The sequence below is a fragment of the Phyllostomus hastatus genome, unplaced genomic scaffold (genome assembly GCF_019186645.2).
Source record: "Phyllostomus hastatus isolate PE091 unplaced genomic scaffold, TTU_PhHast_1.1 phas_contig_65, whole genome shotgun sequence".
Lineage (NCBI taxonomy): Eukaryota > Metazoa > Chordata > Mammalia > Chiroptera > Phyllostomidae > Phyllostomus > Phyllostomus hastatus.
Window position 1 is genome coordinate 3,454,200 of NW_025333932.1, and position 23,828 is coordinate 3,478,027.

General features: G+C 36.7%; 1 protein-coding gene across 8 annotated transcripts in view; it reads right to left on the reverse strand.

Annotated features, from left to right (window-relative positions):
- The window catches only part of STAU2 (staufen double-stranded RNA binding protein 2), a 423,958-nt gene that overhangs the window by 338,703 nt on the left and 61,427 nt on the right, over positions 1 to 23,828 (reverse strand). For all 8 annotated transcript variants that reach the window (XR_006786958.1, XM_045849459.1, XM_045849457.1 and 5 more), the window contains one exon: positions 11,577 to 11,712. Coding sequence is in view for 7 of the 8 variants with exons in the window: in XM_045849459.1 (XP_045705415.1) it covers positions 11,577 to 11,712 (136 nt within the window). In the remaining variant the exon portion in view is untranslated. The remainder of the gene's footprint in view (positions 1 to 11,576; positions 11,713 to 23,828) is intronic.

Genomic DNA, 23,828 nt, shown 5'->3' on the forward strand with positions numbered 1-23,828 from the left:
AAATCTATCATGTTATTTGCCTTCTATTTATCCCATGTGTTCTTTATTCCTCTTTTCTACCTTCTTTTATGTTATATTTTATGATTCTACTTTATATCCACCCTTATATTCTTTTATAACTATTACTTTTTCTGTGTATCAATATACATATTTTACTTACCACAACTTCCCTTGACATCACAGTGTGTCAGTACCTATATAATGAAAGAACCTTACCTCGGTTTTCTAGATGTTTCTGGTGGTGAGGTAAGTCTGGTTCTAGTTACTCTATCACAGTCAGAAGCATAAGCCCCCCAAATTCTCATTTACCTAATTCGATTTTTACCTAACACCTGGGGAATCAGATGTAAAGGGACTATTTTATATCTCACTACAAAGAAAAGGCTGTGCTGCTATTTCATAAAATTACAGGTATTACATCCAGTCTTACTATGCAGTGAGTTTTGTTTTAAAGAGCTACAAAGTCTACTAGTTCCTATTCTTAATTTTAATCACCCTGCCGAAGACAAGCTGCTGACCCAGAATCACCCTTCATTTACTCTAAAATCATCTCCCTGGACCTTCAAGTTCCTCACTTCACATCCCGTTAACGCTCCCTGATCCTTGCTTTGGGAACCTACTCAAATTCTCTAGTCTGGCTTATGAGTTTTAAAATGCAATGTACTAATAATGTTTCTTTATTATTCATTTAGATTTATTTCCACTAAATAAAAAATATTCTTAATTTATTTAATATAAACCTATGTAAAATATTCAAATTTTTGTCTTATATCCTCCGTTATTTTAATTCTACATCTATTTATAAAGTAATATCATCATAAAGAAATAGCATTTTAGGAGAGATCCAAGAAGGTGAAGGAGTTAAGTGGAAGCTACACTAATCTCCTCCCAGGACCAATCTGGAATGACAACCAAATTGTTGAGAAGTCATCCTGAATAACCAACTGAACACTAGCTGGAGAGAAGCCTTATAACCAAGGACAGAGAGAAGAAACCACTTCACCACAATGTGACTGGTAGGGAGTGCAGAGAAGGCACAAAAGGGCTAGCTGGACTGACATGGGCAGTAGCTGAAGTTCTGAAGGAATATTTCAGTGGCTGGGGGTTCCACCCTGAGACTTGAACTGTTTAAACCCAACGTTGGGCTCCCCAGCCTGTACTACCAGAGCCAGAAAGGAATCCAGATAATACACAGCTGTGAAAAACAGCAGGGTTTCTGTCTGCCAGGTACAGACAGCTGGAGGCTCAAAGAGCATTGTAAAAGGGCCAATGCACAAAATTTCATTTGCAGCCACTTACACTGAGCTTCAGCAGAGGGAAGGAAGAGAGGAGTAGAGACTGTTGAGGAGAGTCTGGGCTTGGTGGCTTTGGGGAGAGAACTGAAGGAATAGCTGCCAGGATCCCTGTGCTGAGTCATTCCCCATACTGCAGAAGCCATCTTTCTCAGGCAGAGCAATACCCTCCAAGTGGCATCAGTCTGAGATGAAGCAATAGCCCTGCTGGGAGGGACTACTCTGCCCCACACTGTGGTGCTTAAGCCAGGATGTTGATTACAGATTGAAGCTATATCACTGATCAGTTTAACAACCAAGGCAAAAAGTACAAAGACGCAGACAAAATGGGAAGACAAAGCAACGAACCCCTAATGAAAGAACAAGAGATTTCTCCAGAAGAAGACCTAGATGAAATGGAGGCAAAGAATTTATCAGATAGAAAGTTTAGAGTAATGATTATAAGGATACTCAACAGCATGAAAATGACATAGAAACCATAAAAAAGGACCAGTTATAAATAAAAAATGCAACATCTGAAATAAATAATACACTGGAAGAAATAAAGAGTAGGTTAGATGAAGCAGAGGATCAAATCAGCAATTTAAAAGACAAGGTAGGAAAAAAAAAACACCCAAAAAGAGGAGCAATAGAAAAAAGGAATTTTAAAAATTGGAGAAGCTTAAGAAACATTTTGGACAACATGAAGCATAACAACAACCACCTCAGGGGAATACCAGAAGAAAAAAGTGAGCAAGGGATCAAGAATCTATTTGAAGAAATAATGATGAAAACTTCCTTAACTGGGTGAAGGAAAAAGACACACAAGTCCAGGAAGCTCAGAGAGTCCCAAACAGGTTTGACCCAAAGAAGCCTACACTGAGACACATCATAATTAAAATTACAAGGTTTGAAAACAAGGAGAGAATCCTAAAAGTTGCAAGAGAAAAGCAGGCAGTTACCTACATGGGAGCACCCAATTAGACTGTCATCTGATTTCTCAACAGGAACATCTCAGGCCAGAAGGGAGTGGCATGAAATATTCAAGGTGATGAAGAGTAAGGACCTAAAACCAAAGTTACTTTACCCAAAAAGGCTATCATTTAAAATTGCAGGAGAAATAAGAAGCTTCCCAAACAGTAAAAAACTAAAGAAGTTTGTTTACACCAAATTAGTCCTGCAACAATGTTAAAGAGCTAGAAGGAGGAGGAAGAAGAAAAAAAAGAGAAAGAAAAAAACAGAGGAAAATAGTCTAAAGATAAAATTGCACTAAATATACATCTATCAATAATCACCTTAAATGTAAATGGCTTAAATGCTCCCGAAAAGACATAGGGTAGCTGAATGGATAAGAAAAAAAGACCAATATATATGCTGCTCCCAAAGAGACGCAACTCAGATCAAAAGATACACACAGCCCAAAAGTAAAGAGATGGGAAAAGATATTTCATGCAAATGGAAAAGAAAAAAACAAAGCTAGGGTAACAATACTTGTATCTGACAAAATAGACTTTAAAACCAAGGCTAAAGTAAAAGACAAAAAAACAACACTACATAACAACAAAGGGAACATCTAACAAAGGATTATAACTCTAGTAAACATTTACACACACAACATATGTAAAGCAAATCTGGACAGATATAAAGGGAGAGATCAACAGAAATACAGTCATAGTACAGGATTTTAACACCTCACTGACTGCAATAGATAGATGTTCCAGAGAAATAATCAACAAGAAGAGAACAGACTTAAATGACACACTAGACCAAATGGATTTCATTGATATCTTCAGAGCATTTCACTTCAAAGCAGCAGGATATACATACTTTTCAAGAGTGTATGTAATGTTTTCGAGGGTAGACCACATGTTAGGACACAAAACAAGTCTCAATAAATTTAAGAAGACTGAAATCATATCAGGCATCTTCTATGACACAATGCTATGAAACCAGATCAACCACAAGAAGAGCACTGAGAAACAAGCAGACATGGAAGATAAATAACACGTTATTAAACAATGAGTGGGTCAACAACAAGATCAAGGAGGACATCTAAAGATAAAGGAACACTTAAAGGAACTTGAAAAAGAACAACAAACAAAGCCCAAAGTGAATAGAAGGAAGAAAATAAAGACCAGAGCAGAAATAAACAAAATAGAGTCTAAAAACACAATACAAAAGATCAGTGAATCCAAGAGCTGGTTCTTTGAAAAGATATACAAGATTGACAAACCGTTAACCAGACTCATCAAGAAGAAAAGAGAAAGGACTCAAATAAATAAAATCAGAAGCAAAAAGGAGAAATAACAACTGACACCAAAGAAATGCAAAGGATTGTAAGAAAATACTATGAACACCTATATGCCAACAAACTGGACAACCTGGATAAAAATGGATAAATTCCTAGAAACATATAATCTTCAAAAACTAAATCAGAAAGAATCAGACAATCTAAAGAGACAGATTGCACCTAATACAATTGAAGCAGTAATCAAAAAACTCCCAACAAACAAAAGCCTTGGACCAGATGGTTTCACAGAGGAATTTTACCAAACATTCCATAAAGGAACTAACTCTCCTTCTCAAACTATCTTATAAAATTCAAGAAGAGTGAAGGCTCCCAAACTCATTTTATGAGGCCGGCATTATCCGAATTCTAAACCCAAATAAAGATACTATAAAGAAAGAAAAGGACAGGCCAATATCTCTGATGAACATAGAAACTAATATCCTCAACAAATATTAGTAAACTGAATACAGCAATGCATCAAAAAAATCATACACCATGATCAAGTGGAATTTATTTCTGGAATGCAAATCAATCAATGTGATTCACCACCTTAAAAAAATGAAGAATAAAAACCTCATAACCATTTCAACAGCTGTAGAAAAAGCTATGAATAAAATTCAACAGCCATTTATGATTAAAAAAACTCTCAGCAAAGCTGGAATAGAGGAAACTTATCTAAACATAATAAAGGCCATATATGACAAGCCTACTGCCAGCATCACACTCAATGGGCAATAACTACAAGTGTTCCCCTTAAGATCAGGAACAAGACGGGGATATCTGCTTTCATCTCTGTTATTCAGCATAGTAGAGGAAGTCCTAACCACAGCAATCAGACAAGAAGAAGAAAAGGCAACCACATTGGAAAGTGAGAGGTAGTCTATGGCCATATCACCCTGAACGTGCCTGATCTTGTCTGGAAAATGAGATGTAAAACCGTCATTTGCAGATGACATGTTACTGTACATAGAGAAGCCCAAAGATTCCACTGAGAAACTACTAGACCTGATAAATGAATTCAGCAAAGTAGCAGGATACAAAATTTATATCCAAAAATCAGTTGCATTTTTATATGCCAATAATGAACTAATTGAAAGAGAAATTAAGAAAACAATCCCATTCACAATTGCTACAAACAGAATAAAGTATCTAGGAATAAACCTAACCAAGGATGTGAAAGACTTGTTTTCAGATTACAAGACACTGAAGAAAGAGATCGAAGAAGATAAAAATAAATCAAGTGTAATTTATTGGCACATAAAATCAAGTGTAATTTATTGGCACATGGCACATACCATGTTCATGGATAGGAAGCATTAACATATTTAAATGTCCATACTACCCAAAGCAAACTGTACATTCAATACAATTCCTATCAAGATTCCAATGACGTATTTCACAGAAGTAGAACAAATATTTCAAAAATTTATATGGAACCACAAAAGGCCCCACAAAGCAAAAGCAACCCTGAGAAAGAAAAACAAAGTTGGAGGAACCACACTACCTCTTATGAAACTATACTATAAGACCACAGTAATAAAAACAGCATGGTACTGGCATAAAAACAGATACATAGATCCATGGAACAAAACAGACAGCCTAGAAATAAACCCACACCTTTATAATTAACTAATATTCAACAGAGGAAGCAAGTACATACAATGGGCTAAAGATAGTCTATTCAATAAATGGTGTTGGGAAAATTGGACAGATACATGCAGAAAAATGAAACTAGAATACCTTCTTACACCACACACAAGAATAAATTCAAAATGGAGCAAAGACTTGAATGTTAGACCTGAAGCCATAAAAATTATAGACAAAAACACAGGCGCCAAAATCTCAGACATTGCTCATAGCAATATTTTATCAGATATATTTCCCCAGGCTAGGGAAGAAAAAGAAAAAATGAACAAATAGGACTATATCAAACTAAAAAGTTTTTGCACAGCAAAGGAAATCATCAACAAAATAAAAAGACAATCCATAGAAAGGAGAAGATATTCATCGATACATCTGATAAGGGGTTAATATCCAAAATTTACAAAGTACTTATAACACTCAACACCAAAAAATCAAACCACCTAATTAATAAATGGCACTTCTCAAAAGAAGACATGCATATGTGGAATCTAATGAACAAGTGAACTAACCAGCAAAACAGAGACAGACTCACAGATGGAGAAGAGATGACATCTAGTAGGGGTGGGTGGAGCTTAGGGAGTGGAGGGATTGAACAAAAAGAAAAAAGGACTCATGGACATGGACAACAGTGTGGTGATTGCTGGGAGGAGGGGGTAGAAGGGGACTATAGGTAATGAAAAAAAATACAATTAAGCGTAAATCCAAAGAGGACTATGGCCAATAGATACATGAAAAGATGCTTAGTGTCCTAATCAGAGAAATGCAAATTAAAACCACAATGAGATGTCATCTCTCATCTGTCAGAATGTCAATAAATAAATCATCTAACAACAAGTGCTGGCAAGGATGTGGAGAAAGGGGAACACTTCTGCACTGTCAGTGGGAATGCAGGCTGGTGCAGCCACTGTGGAAAGCAGAAGGGAGATACCTAAAAAAAATTAAACATGGATCTGCCTTTTGACCCAGCAGTCCCACTTCTGGGAATATATGTGAAGGATCCCAAAACACTAATTCAAAAGAACATAAGCACCCCTTTGTTCGGTGAAGTGTTATTTATAATTGCCAAGATATGGAAGCAGCCCAAGTGACCATCGGTAGATGAGTGGATAAGACAACTATGGGACATTTACATAATGGAAATCTACTAGGTCATAAAAAAAACAGAAAGAAAATTTTACCCTTTGCGACAGCATGGATGAACCTGGAGAGCATTATCCTAAAAGAAGCCAGCCAATCAGAGAAAGACAAGTAAGTACCATATGATTTCTCTCATAAGTGGAATCTAATGAACAAACTGAACTAACTAGGAAAACAGACACAGATTCATAGATGGAGAGCAGTATGACAGCTAGTGGAGGATTGGTGGTGGAGGAATTGAGCAAAAAGGAAAAAGGGGTCAGAGACATGGACAACAGTGTTGTGATTGCTGGTGGTAAGGGTGTATAAGCAGACCAAATGGTAATGGAAAAAAAAACAAAATAAAAATTAAATCAAATAAACAAACAGATTAAATTATAAAAAAGAAAACAGAAATAGCATTTATGAAATATAATTTTGAAAAGTTATGACATACATTCCAGTATAAAGCATATGATAAACATATATATGTTCTCCAAACCAAGGGATGTAGCACACAAAAGGCAAAATTATATGTAACTATTAGAATGAATTCCTATTTTCACCACTTCACATTTATTTCATTTATCCAAGAGGCTTTCAAGTTGTGTACCCAGCTGACTTTTTCCTATTTTTTTGAACCATATGAAGCTGACATATTTAAAAGTTAAAAATTCAAATACTGGTGATTTCATATGATTTAAACTCTCTTTTATCATTTAACCACCAGCCTTGGAGTATTAAATAAAGTGAAAACACCCAGAATGTGTGTTGTTTTATCAGTATATAAGCTCCATCTGGTGGCAGAAAGCAAAACGGTAGGTTTATACCTGTTTATGCCACTACTAGCACAAATATATTCAGTTTCTCAGTTGTTCTTTCTTTCTAACATGCCTTTTAAAGGGGCACTACACACTAGTGAAGAATACTTAGATTGATGGTTTGAACAAGCTTAAAATAAACAGCACACCTAAGAATAATAAGCAGTTAGTCATATACTTTGAAATAATAGTAAACAAGCTATTTCATAAACTAAAATCTTAATTATTTCCATTTTACTAATAAGTAACAATGACATAAAATCTGTTCAGACACTCCAAAATACTTGTTTTACCCTATCAGATTTCCACTCTATGAAGTTCTTTCCAAGTCTCACAGGTTAATTCCCCAGGGCAATGAGAGAGGGGAACATAAAGCTTCAAGTAGGTACCTGGTTCTGCCCATAGGAACAAGTAACTTTTGGGCAAAATAATACAAACTCTTTCCGTGTTTAACTTACTATGACTCATACCACACATATTAAGAGAAAGCAACTTTACTAACCTAAGTACAGGTGATTGGCATAGGAATTAGATACACTAGACAAGGTAACCAAATACTGTCTTGACAGGAAATATATCAACTACTGAGGACAGGGGTACTTGTCATGGTGCAAGCCATGAAATTGTTACAAAATGAATGATGACAATCCAACAGAGCCAAACCCTTTTGGGAAGGAAGTATAAATCCTAAATGAACAAGGATCAGATAGGTCACTCAAACTTAGGTTGGAGCCTAAACAATTCCATTTTCTACAAGACAGATTACACATGTCTATTCTGGAAACTCTAGATCAGGGGTGTCCAACCTGTGGCCCACAGGCCACCTGCAGCTCAGGATGTCCATGAATGTGGCCTAACACAAAACTGTGAATTTACTGTGAAAATCTCATAATGTTTTTTAAGATTTTATTTATTTATTTTTAGAGAGGGAAGGGAAGGAGAAAGAGAGAGAGAGAGAAACATCAATGTGCGGTTGCTGGGGGCCGTGGCCTGCAACCCAGGCATGTGCCCTGACTGGGAATTGAACCTGCGACACTTTGGTTCGCAGCCCGTGCTCAATCCACTGAGCTACACCAGCCAAGCAAACAGTTTTATTTATAGTGGATACACTCAGACTGACAAGAAAGGTAATGGGTATGCTATATAGAAAAAATGAATGGGAAACAACTATAAGACAAATGTTATGTCCCCCTTGCCTCCTATGTGGTGTAGACACCAACTTGAGAGCTCACAAGCCACAGGAGGCTCTGCAGTGGGAAAAGGACACTGAAAAGATGGAATAGCGTCTCGGGGAGCTGAGGAGAGCTAAGGGCCAAGGTAGCCAGGAAAGAGGGTAGATACTGTTGAAGATCACTTATGAGGAAACAATGGACCATAATCACCAACTACAGGTTTCAGCAGGGCAGGCGACAGAGATGTCAGCTAGCTGGTGGACAAAGGACATCATCACCACAAAGACCAGAGGAGCCAGAGCACAGTACAGTACACCTACACAGAGGTGAGGAATCCTCCCTTCCTACCTGGACAGTAAATTTACTACACTGAATTCCCCAAACACACCTGGAAGGAAACGGGGAGGGGCATGAGTCTAAGAGACTGTGCTTTTTTTTTTCTCAGAGAACCTGAACAATAATATTTAAAGGAAGTTACTTAACAATTTGAATAGGACAAAGTTTTAAATGGTAATTTTTTTCATTACCAAGCAAGATACCAAAAGCATCAGATTATATATAGACTAAAGAATTATCATCTTCTCATATCTGAGTTATAATATCAATAAAGATATGAAATGATTTTAAAAGTATCAGCACCCCACCCCTAGAAGAAATGATAATTATGTGACATGATAGAGGTACCATCTAACACTACAATGGCAATCATATTGCAATATAAATGTATCAAATCAACGTCAAACACCTTAAACTTACACAATGTTACCCATCAATTATATCTCAATAAATTTTTTAAAGCATCCACAAATATCTGCTCATGTGAGAATTTCTTAGACATGAAAGCAATGGATAAAATGACAAAAAAAATAACAGACTAAACCATATAACATTTAAAACTAGAGTACATTAAAAAAACCCACAAAACTAGCCAATGTTTTTAAGCAGGAAATTTAAATAAAAATTTAATGTAATACCTTCAACACCTAAACATTTGAAGATTGGTCAAGCAATGCAATTAAAATTAGCAAACTAAAATAGACAAATCAAAAAGGATAATAAATATTTGAAAAACTGTTCAGCCTCTCAAGTAATCAATAAAACCAAAATCTAAAATCATTCCACTTTTAACTATCAAGCAAGGCAATGTGTTCAAACCCAATTTGTGTTGTCAGAATGCAATGGAATATACTGTGAGAAGCTGGCACAAACTTTAATGTAATTGGGCAAAAGTTATTCTTTTTAATCCAATATCCCTCCTTGGAGTAATCTATCTTAAAGAAATAGCCCTGGCTGGTGTAGCTCAGTGGATTGAACGCGGGCTACAAACCAAAGTGTCGGAGGTTCAATTCCCAGTCAGGGCACATGCCTGGGTTGCAGGTTGCAGGCCACAGCCCCCAGCAACCGCACACTGATGTTTCTCTCTCTCTCTCTCTCTCTTTCTCCCTCCCTTCCCTTTCTAAAAATAAATAAATAAATCTAAAAAAAAAATTAAAATAAAAATAGCACAATATTTTAAAAATGTATCTTTAAAAAAAGAAATAATCAGTAATGTAAACAAAAATTTGTATATAAAGACTGTTTACTGCAGCTTTATTTAAAATTGTCCCAAAAAGGAGAGAAAACCTAGATGACCAAAAAAGGTATATTTTGTTTGTATACTTGTAAAGTATTCCTTGTTTTTACCTGTTTATATACTTGTAAAGTATACCTGGGCCATATGAAGCACTAACACCCATCAAAAATATTTTCAAAGATTACTTAAAGATGTGAAAAGTGATCACTATATTAAGTAAAAAGAAGGCAACATTAAATATACAAGATGAACAAGTTATGATATAGTCATACAAAGGAACATTATTTGGCACTAAACAAGGGCAAAACCCAGATATGAGCAACATGGATGAATCTCTAAAAACAAAAGCAAACAAACAAAACAAGATGACCATTATATGAAGCAAAAAAAAGCCGAGTAAGAGTAAATATTGTATGAGTCTATTTATAGGAAGTTCATGAAGGGTAAAACTAATCTATGGTGACAGAAGAGTATTTTTTGGACTATAAGACACACTCCCCACCATGTAAATTTGGGAAGAATAATGGTTGTTAATGCTGCTGTTGAGTTCTGTTTACATTTATATTGGTGAAATATTATGTTATGTTATTAAATATTTTACTACATTTTTTGCTTCAAATTTTTTTTCCCTATTTTCCTCCTCTACAACCTAGGTGTGTCTTATGGTATGAAAAATATGGTACTTCTGAGAGGAGGGAAGAGGAAACTGCCAGGATAAATAGAAACATTCTTGACTGGAAGATGACAAATGAGGATACACATATGTAAAAAGTCATCAAATAAACTATATATACATATATACATAATCAAATAAAGTCATCAAGATGTACATTTAAGATTTGTGTACTTTATCATTCATATATGATATACCTCCATGAAGTACTATAGAAATTGCATATAATGGATAACTTCAATTTGGTTAAACATATATATATATGCAACATATAAAAATAATATAAAGTACACCAAAATGTTAAAGGTGGTAATTCTAAGACTGCAAGTAATTTATAATTTCTTTTTAACTTTCTGCATTTTCCACATTGTCTATAATGAGTTACTTTTATAAATGTCCAGAAAAAAATAATAAACTTTTAAAAAAATTCTGCCAAACTTGTAAAAGAAAATTCTGTTATACTAGTAATACCACAAAATTATGTAATGTGCAGAAAGACTTAGTAAATCTTTTCAACAAATTTTTTATAAATTACAAAAACTTTTACAGAAGAAAATTTAATAGGCTTTTTTATTCCTGCTTCATAGTAATGCATCTCATTGAAAAGTCCTATAGTTTCATGTTTTCTCCCAATAAAAATTTTAAAAAATTATAAACACTCATGTTTGCAATGTATTCAGACAAATTAAGAAAAACACTAATTAAGCTAAGCACCTGCTTGGTGAATAAATTAGCACGTCAGCTTGGCAGTTAGTACTAGACTGTGGAATGACCTTAAAACATGGCCCTGCCTGCAACAAATACAGGGGTCTCGTGACTCAATAAAAACTAGTTCTTGAAAACCAGTGAATTTTTTTAAGTCATTACTTTAAATATTCCTTGTGAATCTGATTTGTCTAACTTCCATCCAAAATGCCCAAAGTCAATATTCTTTACAATGAAAATACTCTTTGAGTTTCAGAAATATTTAAAATATGCAAAAAATAATAAGAACAAAACCAAAACAACATACAAACCTCTGATTGTACATGCCCCGGAAGTTGTAATTAGCTCTATAATTTGGGAAAGGCTTTGGATCTAGGGGCCTGTAGATGGCAGGCTCTCCCCTCTTCATGGCAAGCCCATTCAGTTCCACAGTGGGAGTAATACTACCTGTTTAAGAAACATCAAAGGCATATTGTAAAATATTTCCATAATAAATCATGCAAGCTACATCTATAGTACCTATGTGTATAATTATCATGGAAGAAGGTATGATTTTCTAAGGAATGCATAAAAAACTACATAAACAGGAAAATCATTTCTAATGAAATCTATTTGGAGATTTTGCAACATTTTCTGCACATTAATGACCAAGCATTCAACTTTATAGTGATAATATTTCAAAACAAAGGAAACACAAGTCTCACAGGTTGCTTAATTTGAACATTATAAAAAAGTATTGAACTTCATTTACTTACCTCAGGAAGCTTACAATTATCTAATCATTAAAAACATCATCTATGAATATTTTTATTTATATTTTGGTAATCAAGCAACTAAAATTAGCAAGAAATACAAGGGTCATCAGTAATTATTGGATTTATCTAATGAAAATAAATTTCAAATTTTTTCTATGACCAACAACAGGACAAAGTAATACAAGTAATGTTTTCTGTAGATAATCTTTACAGATACACCCTGAAGTACTTATGGATAAAGTAATATATCTGAGATTAGTTTCAAAATAACTCAGAGGAAAGACATATGAGAAACAAGGCTTGCTATCATGTGTGGATAACTGCTTAAGGTGGTGACGGGTACAGAGACATTTGCTCTTTTATTCTCTCTTCTTTAGTACAAGTTTGAATAATTCCATAATAAATAAACAATATAAAATTATATATCAAGTTATTAAGTAATCAAAAGAGGTTGTTTAATAAAATATACATACATATATTCCATATAAAAATCACAAAAATAAATCTAAATCTTTCACAGAAAGTAAAATTTATTTTTAATGTAAATTCTATACCACTTAATTCAAATTCCACCTGTTACACCATACATTTAAAACTCCATCACATATAAAACTAGATCCACTTCCTGCCACAGCAAATTAGGGGCTGACACAGAGCACCAGCAAAGGGGTAGGTGCCTAATACAAATTCAGGATTTGCAGCCAGGCCATGGACACCAAGATTCAAGAACCTGCTCATTGGGTCTCATTTCTAAAGAATTTGTGTGAAACCACTGAATAGTTTAAAGAAACAGGAACTAAACCAATGTTAAGAAGAGAAACTATAGGCAGTGAAGGACAATGGAAGAGGCGGGAAAGAAAAAATATGAATAAGAAAAACAGCAAAGAAAAGTTAGAATAATAAATCAAATTAGCCCAAATTCCTAATTTAATCCTTACACTCACAGCAGAGAAAGTCAAGCATGAAGGAATTTTCTTTTCTTTCTGTCATTCAGTATTTGACCAAGGGGTAAATAACATGCATAAACCCTAAGCATACCTCCCCATGAATTACTACACATGTAAACACTCATGTGACCTCCACTAAGGTCAGGATGAGTATTTCCATCATCCAGAAAGTTCCTCATACCATTTTCCAGTCAAGACCTACCTCCCCAAGTTACCCACTCTGACTTCTGTCATCACAGATTAGTTTTGTCTGTTCTTCAAATCTGAATATGTATCATTTTGTCTTGCTAATTTTATTCAACATAATGATTTTATTGACTATATTAGTATTTCAAACTTTTTGCAGCACTCAATATTCTGATGAATGAATAGTCCAATGAATTCTGCTGCTGGCCAGACATTTGGGTTGTTCCCAGGTTAGGGCTACTAAGTATAAAGCCACCTTAAACATTTAAATAAGTGTTTAGTGGACATACACTCATTTCTCTTGGGTGTATATATCTAGCAGTAGAATTGCTAAGTCCTAGAATAGGTTTATATTTAACTTTATTATAAATTGCCTAAGAGTTTTCTAAAGGTTTTTTATTAACACCAAAAGGCAATCTATGCCCTTAAAAGCACAATTTTCTTACTTCATAAAAATTTCAGTTTAATAATTAACATGTAAATCAATTATAAGATTTATGTCATTTTGAATTTTATTGTACTTTGCAATAAATATACAAACACAAATGACATAAAGTTCAGATTGGGTCTTTGTGAAGGGGAGTGTGGGGATAATGTGCGGACTCCTGAGGCTCGGGTTGAGTAAAGGCAAGCAGCTGGAAGTCTGTGCCAGCCCTGGCAAACCAGACAGCGTCAGAAAGAAGGCTTTCTGAGACCGGACTCCTGGCTTGTATTACTCCCCCGGGCTAGTAGGATAAGAGCCATTATCTCACACCAGGAGTTGAGTTTTGGGAAAATGAGTCTTGGGAAAAGAACAAAGATATAAGGGTACTCTACAAATATGTAAACTTGTTAGGAGCTGTTTTGAATAGGTGCAGCTGTGCTAAAATTCAATATACTTAGGAATACTTGCCAAATATATTTTTACAAATACCACTGCTAATAAAGCCTGAGCATGCATTTGCTCTTGATCACCCGCATTTGCATCCCCTGCGTCCTGATTTTGCGCGAGCTCCGCCGCTCGGACACTCACCCGGGGTTCACGACGCACCGACGTCGACCACAAGGGAGTAGAAGATAAACAGAAAAGCACAAACCAGAAAAGCACAAACCATGTTGAAAAATTTCAACCCTTCCAGAGCAAAGTGTCTCTAACCGTTCGTGAAGAACTAGACTGACAACTCCACATGTATGCAGCCCATTACTGTTTCCTTAAGCAGTAATGCGTTCCCAGAAAACACTCAACAATAACTTCAAACTCTGAGATATATCCACGTGATGCTCAGCACCAATATTTCTAGCGTGTATGAACTGGACCCAGGTTACCTACAGATAATCATTACATAGGAATTCTCATGTAGTACATACATGGCTATAACAATACTGCAAACACAGGATAGGTTTTTGGTGGTTTTTAGACAAATTAAAGGAAATTTCTACATTTATCAGTGGCAAATATAAAAAGGCTAATTAATTATATACATAAAAAGTCTATAACTACAATTGTGGATTCTCAGTCATGTGACAGGTAAAATAAAATTGCCATGACTCATTTTCAAAGAGTAACATATAATTGACACTTGAGGACACAGCTTTGTAAGAAGTTAGAATAGTCCCTAGAACATAGTAGTCACTCAAATATTTGTTGAAAGAATGAATTGATTTTCATCAATTTGGGGGAGGCTCTTGGAGAACTGGCTGATGCTAGGACCAGGGCAAAGAAAATATAAGACAAGCTAGGAACAGCCATTGTGCCAGAAAGAAGTTCTCAAAGCATGATGAGGAAATAAAAGAATACAGGAATTAGCTTGAAGGGGCCACACCACTGGTCATATCTGGGACAAGTTGAGAATGAAAGTAAAGAGTGACAGATTATAAGCCTCTAAGTAAAATAAGAACACAAGTATCTATAGTGATATAAATAAATGAACAGATGAAAAACTGAGGGAAAAAAGAAAGTTTGTGGGTAAATGGCAACTAATAAATCTGAAAAGAATACTGGAATGTAATATCACGCTTTTGGAAAGAAACAATACATTTCTGTTTTTTTGTTGTTGTTTTTAAGATTTTATTTATTTATTTATTTTTAGAGAGGGAAGGGAAGGAGAAAGAGAGGAGAGAGAAACATCAATGTGCGGTTGCTGGGGGTCATGGCCTGCAACCCAGGCATGTACCCTGACTGGGAATCGAACCTGCGACATTTTGGTTCGCAGCCCGTGCTCAATCCACTGAGCTACGCCAGCCAGGGCTTCATTTCTGTTGTTTTGAATCACAAAAGAGATTTCCAGTCAAGATGGCAGCACAGGTAAACACAGTTCGCTTCCTCACACAACCACATCAAAATTACAACTAAACTATAGAACAACCAACATTCAGAACAGTCAGAAATCAAGCTGAATGGAAGTTGTACAACTACAGAATTAAAGAAGAAACCACATCATGACTTCAGAATAAACTGGTGTCAGAGATGCAGAATAAGCTGGAGGCCACACCCATGTACGGTAGATAAAAAACAGGAGGGATATCTCAGGAGCCCCACACCAGGCCCCCCAGCCCAGTGTTCAAGAGCCAGGAAGATAAGTCTCTATAAATCCTGGCTGTAATAACCAAGGGCAATTGAGGCTGTAGAAAACAGAAACTGCTGGAATCCCAGGCAGTTTCTCTTAAAGGGCCTGCACACAGACCTATGCAAACTCAACCCTCTGAGCTTCAGCACCAGGAAAGCAGATTAAAATGCATCACAGACATGCAGGAAGGAACTGAAGTGTCTGGCATTAGGGCAAGAGCTGGAAAGAAGCTTTTTCCCAGACAGGAGTGCTGGCAGAGGCCACTGTTCCTTTTCTAAGCCCTCCCCTCACAAAGCCACAGAGCCAGCAGATTGGTGCCATAGCTGAGACTCCACCAACCTGGATCACACTTTTTGCCCCACCCTAGTGATTCCCTAAGGTCCTGCCACACACAACATTGGAGCCCACCCAAACTGTTTCAAGTGGCTTTTCTATATGAATGACTTGTCTTGGCTCATGTTTCAGATTTTCCTAAATTATCTCAAACAAGCCATATCTGGCTTCAGTGAGCTCACTAAATAGTCCCAGGCCTGGCACTAGCAGCAGCCAGCCTTAGTTCACAGCTTGGCCTCATCTGGGCACCTGCAAACCAGCACAAGGAGCAGCCATCGACAGATCACTTTGTAGTTTACACAGTGTGACCCCAAACAGAAGACAGGCACTGGATGACCTTGGATGTGCCAACCGCAACTAAGGTTCAACTACAACAGGAGCATGTACACAGCCCACACAGTGAATGCACCTCAATTACCCAGCTTCAGTAATAGAGGAGGATGTGCCACTAGATCTTACAGGACACCTACTATACTAGGCCACTCTACCAAGCCCAGGAGACAAAGCAGCTCTACCTAATACATAGAAACTAACACAGGGAGGCTGCTAAATGAAGAGACAAAGAAACATGGCACAAATGAAAAAACAAAACAAAACTCTGGAAAAGGAACTAAATATAAGGAGACAAGCAATCTACTAGATGCAGAATTCAAAACACTGGTTATAAGGATGCTCAGTGAACTTAGTGAGAACTTCAAGAGTATTAAAAAGGGAATGGAAACCATAAAAAAGGACTAGTCAGAAATGAAGAATACAGTAAATGAAATAAAGAACAAATTACAGGAAATCAATAGTTAATTGACGCTGAGAATGAAATCAGAGATTTGGAATATAAGGAAGCGAAAAAACACCCAATCAGAATAGCAAAAAGAGAACTTCATGCCAAGATGGAAGAGTAGGTAGATACACTTGCCTCTTCACACAACCAAAAGAAAGGCAACAACAAATGTACAAACAAAAAATAACCAGAACTGACAGAAAATCAAACTGTATGGAAGTCTGACAACCAAGGAGTTAAAGAAGAAACATTCATTCAGACCACTAGGACAGGTAGAAATAGGCAGCTGGGGCAGAGAGGACTCGTGGCAAGGCAGCAGCCAGAGAACCAGGGAGGGCAAGGTGGCAGCTGGTGGAGCAATAGGTCCCACATTTGCATGTGGATAAACCGGGTGGAACAACTGGGAAGGAAGACAGACCGTGCAACCCAGGATTCCAGCGTGGGGATATAAAGCCTCAAAACGTCTGGCTGTGGGTGTTTTAGCAATGGGAGAAACTTCCAGCCTCACAGGAGAGTTCATTCGAGAGACCCACAGGGTCCTAGAATGTACACAAACCTACCTACCTAGGAATCAGCACCAGAAGGGCCTAATTTGCTTATGGGAAGTGGGAGAAGTGCCAGAAACCAGCCAAGAGCCAAGCAAACAGCACTGTTCCCTCTCAGACCCCTCCCCCACATACAGCACCACAATGCAGCAACATGCGTTGCCCACTGTGACAAATGCCTAAGGCTCCACCCCTTACAATGTAACAGGTGCGTGTAGACAAAAAATACGGCTCCAATGAAAGAACAGATCAAAGATCCAAAAATACAACTAAGTGATGAAGAGACAGCCAACCTATCAGATGCAAAGTTCAAAACACTGGTAATCAGGATGCTCACAGAAATGGTTGAGTATTGTCCTAAAGTAGAGGAAAAAGTAAAAGCTATGAAAAGTGAAATAAAGAAAAATATACAGGGAACCAACAGTGAAGGGAAGGAAACCAGGACTCAAATCAATGATTTGAAGCAGAAGGAAGAAATAAACATACAGCTGGAACGGAATAAAGAAACAAGAATTCAAAAAAATGAGAAAAGGCTTAGGAACCTACAGGACAACTTTAAACGTTCCAACACCTCAATCATAGGGGTGCCAGAAGGAGATGAGGATGAGTAAGAAATTGAAAACTTATTTGAAAAAATAATGAAAGAGAACTTCCCCAATCTGGCAAAGGAAATAGACTTTCAAGAAGTCAAGGAAGCTCAGAGAGTGCCAAAGAAGCTGGACCCAAGGAGGAACACACCAAGGCACATCATAATTACATTACCCAAAATGAAAGAAAAGGAGAGAATCTTAAAAGCAGCAAGAGAAAAGGCCAGTTACCAACAAAGGTTATCAGCCAATTTCTCAAAAGAAACTTTACAGGCAAGAAGGGGCTAGAGAGAAGTATTTGAAGTCATGAAAGGCAAGGACCTACATCCAAGATTACGCTATCCAAGAAAGCTATCATTTAAAATGGAAGGGCAGATCAAGTGCTTCCCAGATAACATAAAGTTAAAGGAGTTCATTATCACCAAGCCTCATTATATGAAATGTTAAAGGGACTTACAATAAAAAATATGAACAATAAAATAACAAAGTCACAACTATCAACAACTGAACCTAAAAAAAAAACAACAAACAAACTCAGCAAACAACTAGAACAGAAACAGAATCACAGAAATGGAGATCACGTGGAGGGTTATCAGTAGGGAGGGGGAAGAATTGGGGAAAAGGTACACAGAATAAGAAGCATAAATGGTCGGTAGAAAACAGACAAGGGGAGGTTAAGAATAGTATAGCAAATGGAGAAGCCAAAGAACATGTATGTATGACCCATGGACATGAACTAAGGGCGAGGGCGTAGTGCAGGCGGGGTGGGGTGCAGGGCTGAGGGGAATAAAGGGGAGAAAAAAATGGCACAACTGTAATAGCACAATCAATAAAATATATTTTAGAAAAAGGAATAACAAAAATAAAAAATAATCCAAAAAAATGAGGACAGTGTAAGGAGCCTCTTGGGACAACTTCAAGCATACCAACACTCGCATCATGCTGGTGCTGGAAGGAGAAGACAGAGAACAAGAAATTGGAAAAATAATTTTAAAAACAGTGAAAGAAAACTTCCCTAAATAGGTGAAGGAAATAGACATACAAGCCCAGTAAACACAGAGAATCCCAAACTAAATGAATCCAAAGAGACCCAACCCAAGATACATCATTATTAAAATGCCAAAGGTTAAAGATAAAGAGAGAATCTTAAAAGCAGCAAGATAAAAGCACTTAGTTACTTACAAGGGAGCCCCCATGAGACTGTCAGCTGATTTCTCAAAAGAAACTTTTCAGGCTAGAAGAGATTGGCAAGAAATATTCGAAGTCATGAAAAACAAGTACCTACAACCAAAATTGTTCTACCCAGCAAAGCTAGCATTAAAGCTTCCCAGACAAAAAAAGGTAAAGGAATTCATCACCACCAAACCAGTATCATATGAAATATTAAAGGATCTTCTTTAAGAAGAAGATGATCAGAAATATGAACAACCAAATGGTAACAAATACATATCATCAACTGAATCTAAAAACCAAAATAAACAAACAAGCAAAACAGAAACAGGATCATAGATACAAAGAACAGTTTGATGGTTGCTAGATGGAACAGGGGTCATACAGTGAACAAAAAAGGTAAAGGGATTAAGAAGTACAAATAGGTAGTTACGGACTAGCCATGGGGATGTAAAGTACAGCATAGGAAATAGAGTAGCCAAAGAACACATATCCATGACCCATGGACATGGACAACATCATGGGGATTGCCTGAGGAATTGTAGCAGGGGGTAGAGGAGAGCAAAGGGAAAAAATGGGGACAAGTGTAATTGCATAATCAATAAAATATAATTAAAAATAAAATAAGTTACAAAAGAAAAGTCCTCTTCAGCAGTCTTCAGAGTAGTAATTGACCCAGACAAAAATTACCAATGGGGTGAGAAACCTAGTGGGTGAAAGTAATCTTGATGAGGCACACAATAGTCTCAAGGTAGCTCCTCAGAAAATACTTATTCCTTACTATTTGATGATAAAGCATACTTATTAATGAACTTTACAACAGTGAAGCCTGGTAGACATACTCTTTGCCAAGTAGCAAAAGTCATCACTAATAAGACAAATCAGTATCAAGTGTCTCCTGACATTAAACACTGAGGCAAGCCCAGGTCACTTCTCTGGTATTCATGCTAAAAATGCATTAAGTCATGAGGAAACACCAGACAAACCCAACTGATGGGCATTCTGTATACAAACGATGTGGCCTGTATTCTTCAAAAATGCCATGGTCACAAAAGATAAGAAAGACTGAGGAACTATTCCAGATTGAAGAGTAGATGAAAAGAAATGTTAAGTATATGATCCAGAGTATAGCCTGGACCTACAGAGGACATCATTAGATGATCAATGAAATCTGAATGGAGTTCTGGACTACATGGTAGTACTGTTACCTTCCTGAGAGGAGAGTGTCCATGTACTCAGGAAATACACACTGAAGTACTACAGGGTAAAGGACATATGTCCACAACTTATTCTCAAATGGCTTAGAAATGCTAAAATTGGGGAATCTGGGTGAAAGGTACATGGGAGCTCTATATACTCTTTCCACAAACTCTATATAAATCTGCATTTACCTCCTACACACAAAAATAGTTTTAAAAATAGAAGGACCTGTGAGTCAAAGCATCGCCGGTTTGATTCCCAGTCAGGGCACATGCCTGGGTTGCAGGCCATATCCCCAGTATGGGGTGTGCTAGAGGCAACCATACATTGATGTTTCACTCCCTCTTTTTCCCTCCCTTCCCTATCTCTCTAAAAACAAGTAAATAAAATCTTTAAAAAGATAGAAAATTGTACTGCAACAACAATTAAAATAAATTTTTTTTAAAAATCCCCCCAAAAAATCTCTTAAAAAATAAAATAAATAATAAAAGGAGAGGGACAGCAAAACAGTTCTGTGATATATTCATAACAAGCAGAATAGCCATGCTGTAAGTGAATTTAGCTCCTCTCTGGGATATAACTACTATTTAAGACCCTCTACTCTCTGTGAAGTCCCAATTTCCCTCTTCTACAGTACAGTGGATCAGACTGTCTTTTCAATAAATTGGCATGAATTTACTGAATGTCTCTGTATTAAGAAGAAAAATCTTGAACCTCACATCATACATAAACCTTAATTCCTGATAGACTATAGATCTAAATTTAAAAGATAAAATAATAAAGATTCTAAAAGTATTATGAGGTCATCCTTCATAGCTTGGTAGGAGATAAAGATGTCTCAGTATACACAAAAGCACTACCATAAGGGAAAAGACAAATCCAACCTCATTAAAATAAAGAATTTCTGTTCATCAAAATGCACCATTAGGTATATGGAAAGATACTTGTAATACATGTAGCTGACAATGGATACAAATCCAGAATATGTAAGAATGCTACAAGTCAAAAAAAATAGAACTTAAAAAATAGACAATGCAGTTTCTAACGGGAAAAATATTTCAAACAGCACTCTACAACAGAGGAAAGCCAACAGGCATCTGAAAATGCTACATTCGTTATTAAGAAATGCAAATTAAAACCACAATGAATACAGCTATGTCTTCCCCTCATGAGAATTGCTAAAAAGTCTGAAGATACTATATGTTGGCAAGGAAGAAAAAATGATGTTTGACATGATGTATGTATTATTATGTATGTAATTTTTTAAAGTAGGAACTTGGAAAGGGGCAAACCTTCATTTGCTAATTCGTTCAAGAGACACAGATTCACTAAATCAGGGAAGGGCCCTGATGTTGCTGGATGGCAACATCTATTCACGACTTGATCCCACTCCTGATTAGCAAGGGAGTTTTGACTGGCTCTGTTTCTAACCTTGGCTGTTTCACCCCCACTCAGGCCACCTGGTGACCACCACTGTATTGATCTTGATCAGTACAGGGCTCAAGCAATGCTTCAGCTTCCTGAGGTGCTGGGACCACCAGCACACACCACCTTTAGGTATTATGTATATTTTTTGTCATCCTGGCCCTTTTATTGCTTATTAAAAAATAAAAGATACTTAAATGTAATGGCGAACATATACTGCAAAACAGAGTGACGAAACTTAATACTGAATTAAGCAGTGAGCTGAATGTTTGGGTCTCCATAATGGGTAACCTGAAACTGCTTAAAATGGATACATTCAGAAAATGGCAATTGGCTTATAGGTGAGTGAACAATCAAATTGTTCTTGTCAAACTTCCAGGAAAGTTCCCTCCTCAAAAACATACTTTAATTGCTACTGCAATTTACTATTAAATCTAGCCAAAATTGTGTTGGTCTTTTTATTGCATCTAATTGATGCCTAAATAGCTTTTTTACTTTTTTCCCAACAGATGGAGAAATAGAAGCTTGTGATGCAAGGACAGCATCTAAGACACTTGTCTTCTGTGACATTCACTGACTTCTGGCCTTAATTTGTCTTCTGATTTAAGCATGAACACATATATAACCTATGACCCAATAATTCCAATCCTACATACATCCCCAAAAGAAATGTATACAGACAATAATGATCACAACACTATTATTTCTAGTTAATAACCCCAAACTGGAAACAGCCCAATTGTCCATCAACAGTACAATGACTAAGTAAGTTGTGGCATGTTCATACAACAGAATACTACAGAGCAATGAAATAGTAACCATACTGTTAAACAACACAGATGGATTTCACAAATATAACATTAAGAAAACCAAACTATTAAGTGTATGATTCCAACAAACAGGCACAACAAACTAAGATATCAGAAAGCAGAAGAGTGTTCCCTCTGGAGTTGTGTGTAACCGCTAATGGCATGATGGAGGCTGCTGAGGTTCTGGTAAAGCCTGTGGAACTGATAAAGTAATCAGAGAGCAAAAATCCATCAAAGTTCTACAACTGGAATGTGTGCACTTGCCAGTACATACTGTATTTTAAGTGTACCCCCAAAGTCTCATTCTCTCAGCTCACTGTAACTTTCTTTCAACAGCTGAAACTCCTCTCCACTGGCCCTCCAGACTCAGTCCTATTTCCTTCCTCTGGCTCCTTGCTGGTGTGCTCCTGCAATAACCCTTGGAGGTGGACCTGACCCAGACCTCAGCACACACCGCTCTTCATTCATACCATCCTCTCTGCAGAGCACTGCATTTGCATGGCTTCAACCACTGGATCAGGAACACCTGTCCTGCTCCATTCCAGCTGCCAATCCCAACACCCCTGCAGAGCAGAGGCATGGTATTCAGTGCACATGAGTTTCTTTCCTTCTCTCTTCATCCATAAACTATGGCAGTGGTTTCTTAACTGATCATGTTTCCATTCACATGTCAAATTGAACTTCCTAAAATGCTTTTTTAAACATATTAAGTGTTTAAAGTGTTCCAGCTCATAAATATTAATCCATCAAACCTCAATAAGTCCTCACTTAACACTATCAATAAGTTCTCTGTCTTTAATATAAACATTGTATAAGGAAACCAATTTACCATACACTAAGTGATATAAATAAGAGTTAAGTTCCTACAGCATCTAATGAAACGTTATTCGAGGACCTGCTGTATAGATAAAACTTAATCTCCTAGGACTGGCATTCAAGTCCATCACAATCACTCCCTAAATACATCTTCAGTCTTATCTCTTAATAGTCACTTACCTGCTCTAGCTAAAAACCATCTACAAAACTTTTTTAAACCAAACCCACTGTCTAGATTCCAACTCCAATGCCTTTCCTCACAGTACTCCCTCAGAGTATTCTTTCCCCTCCTCCATACCAGTCAAGGCCCATATCTCACCTCCACTACCTCAGTCCACGTTTATCACTACTTACAATACTAATGGCTGTTATTATCCACTTGGTACTTAATCTTTACCATTGAGTTATGTGTTTTATGTACACAACTGTGAAATATTTTATTTTATACTTCTTAGATATATAAAAG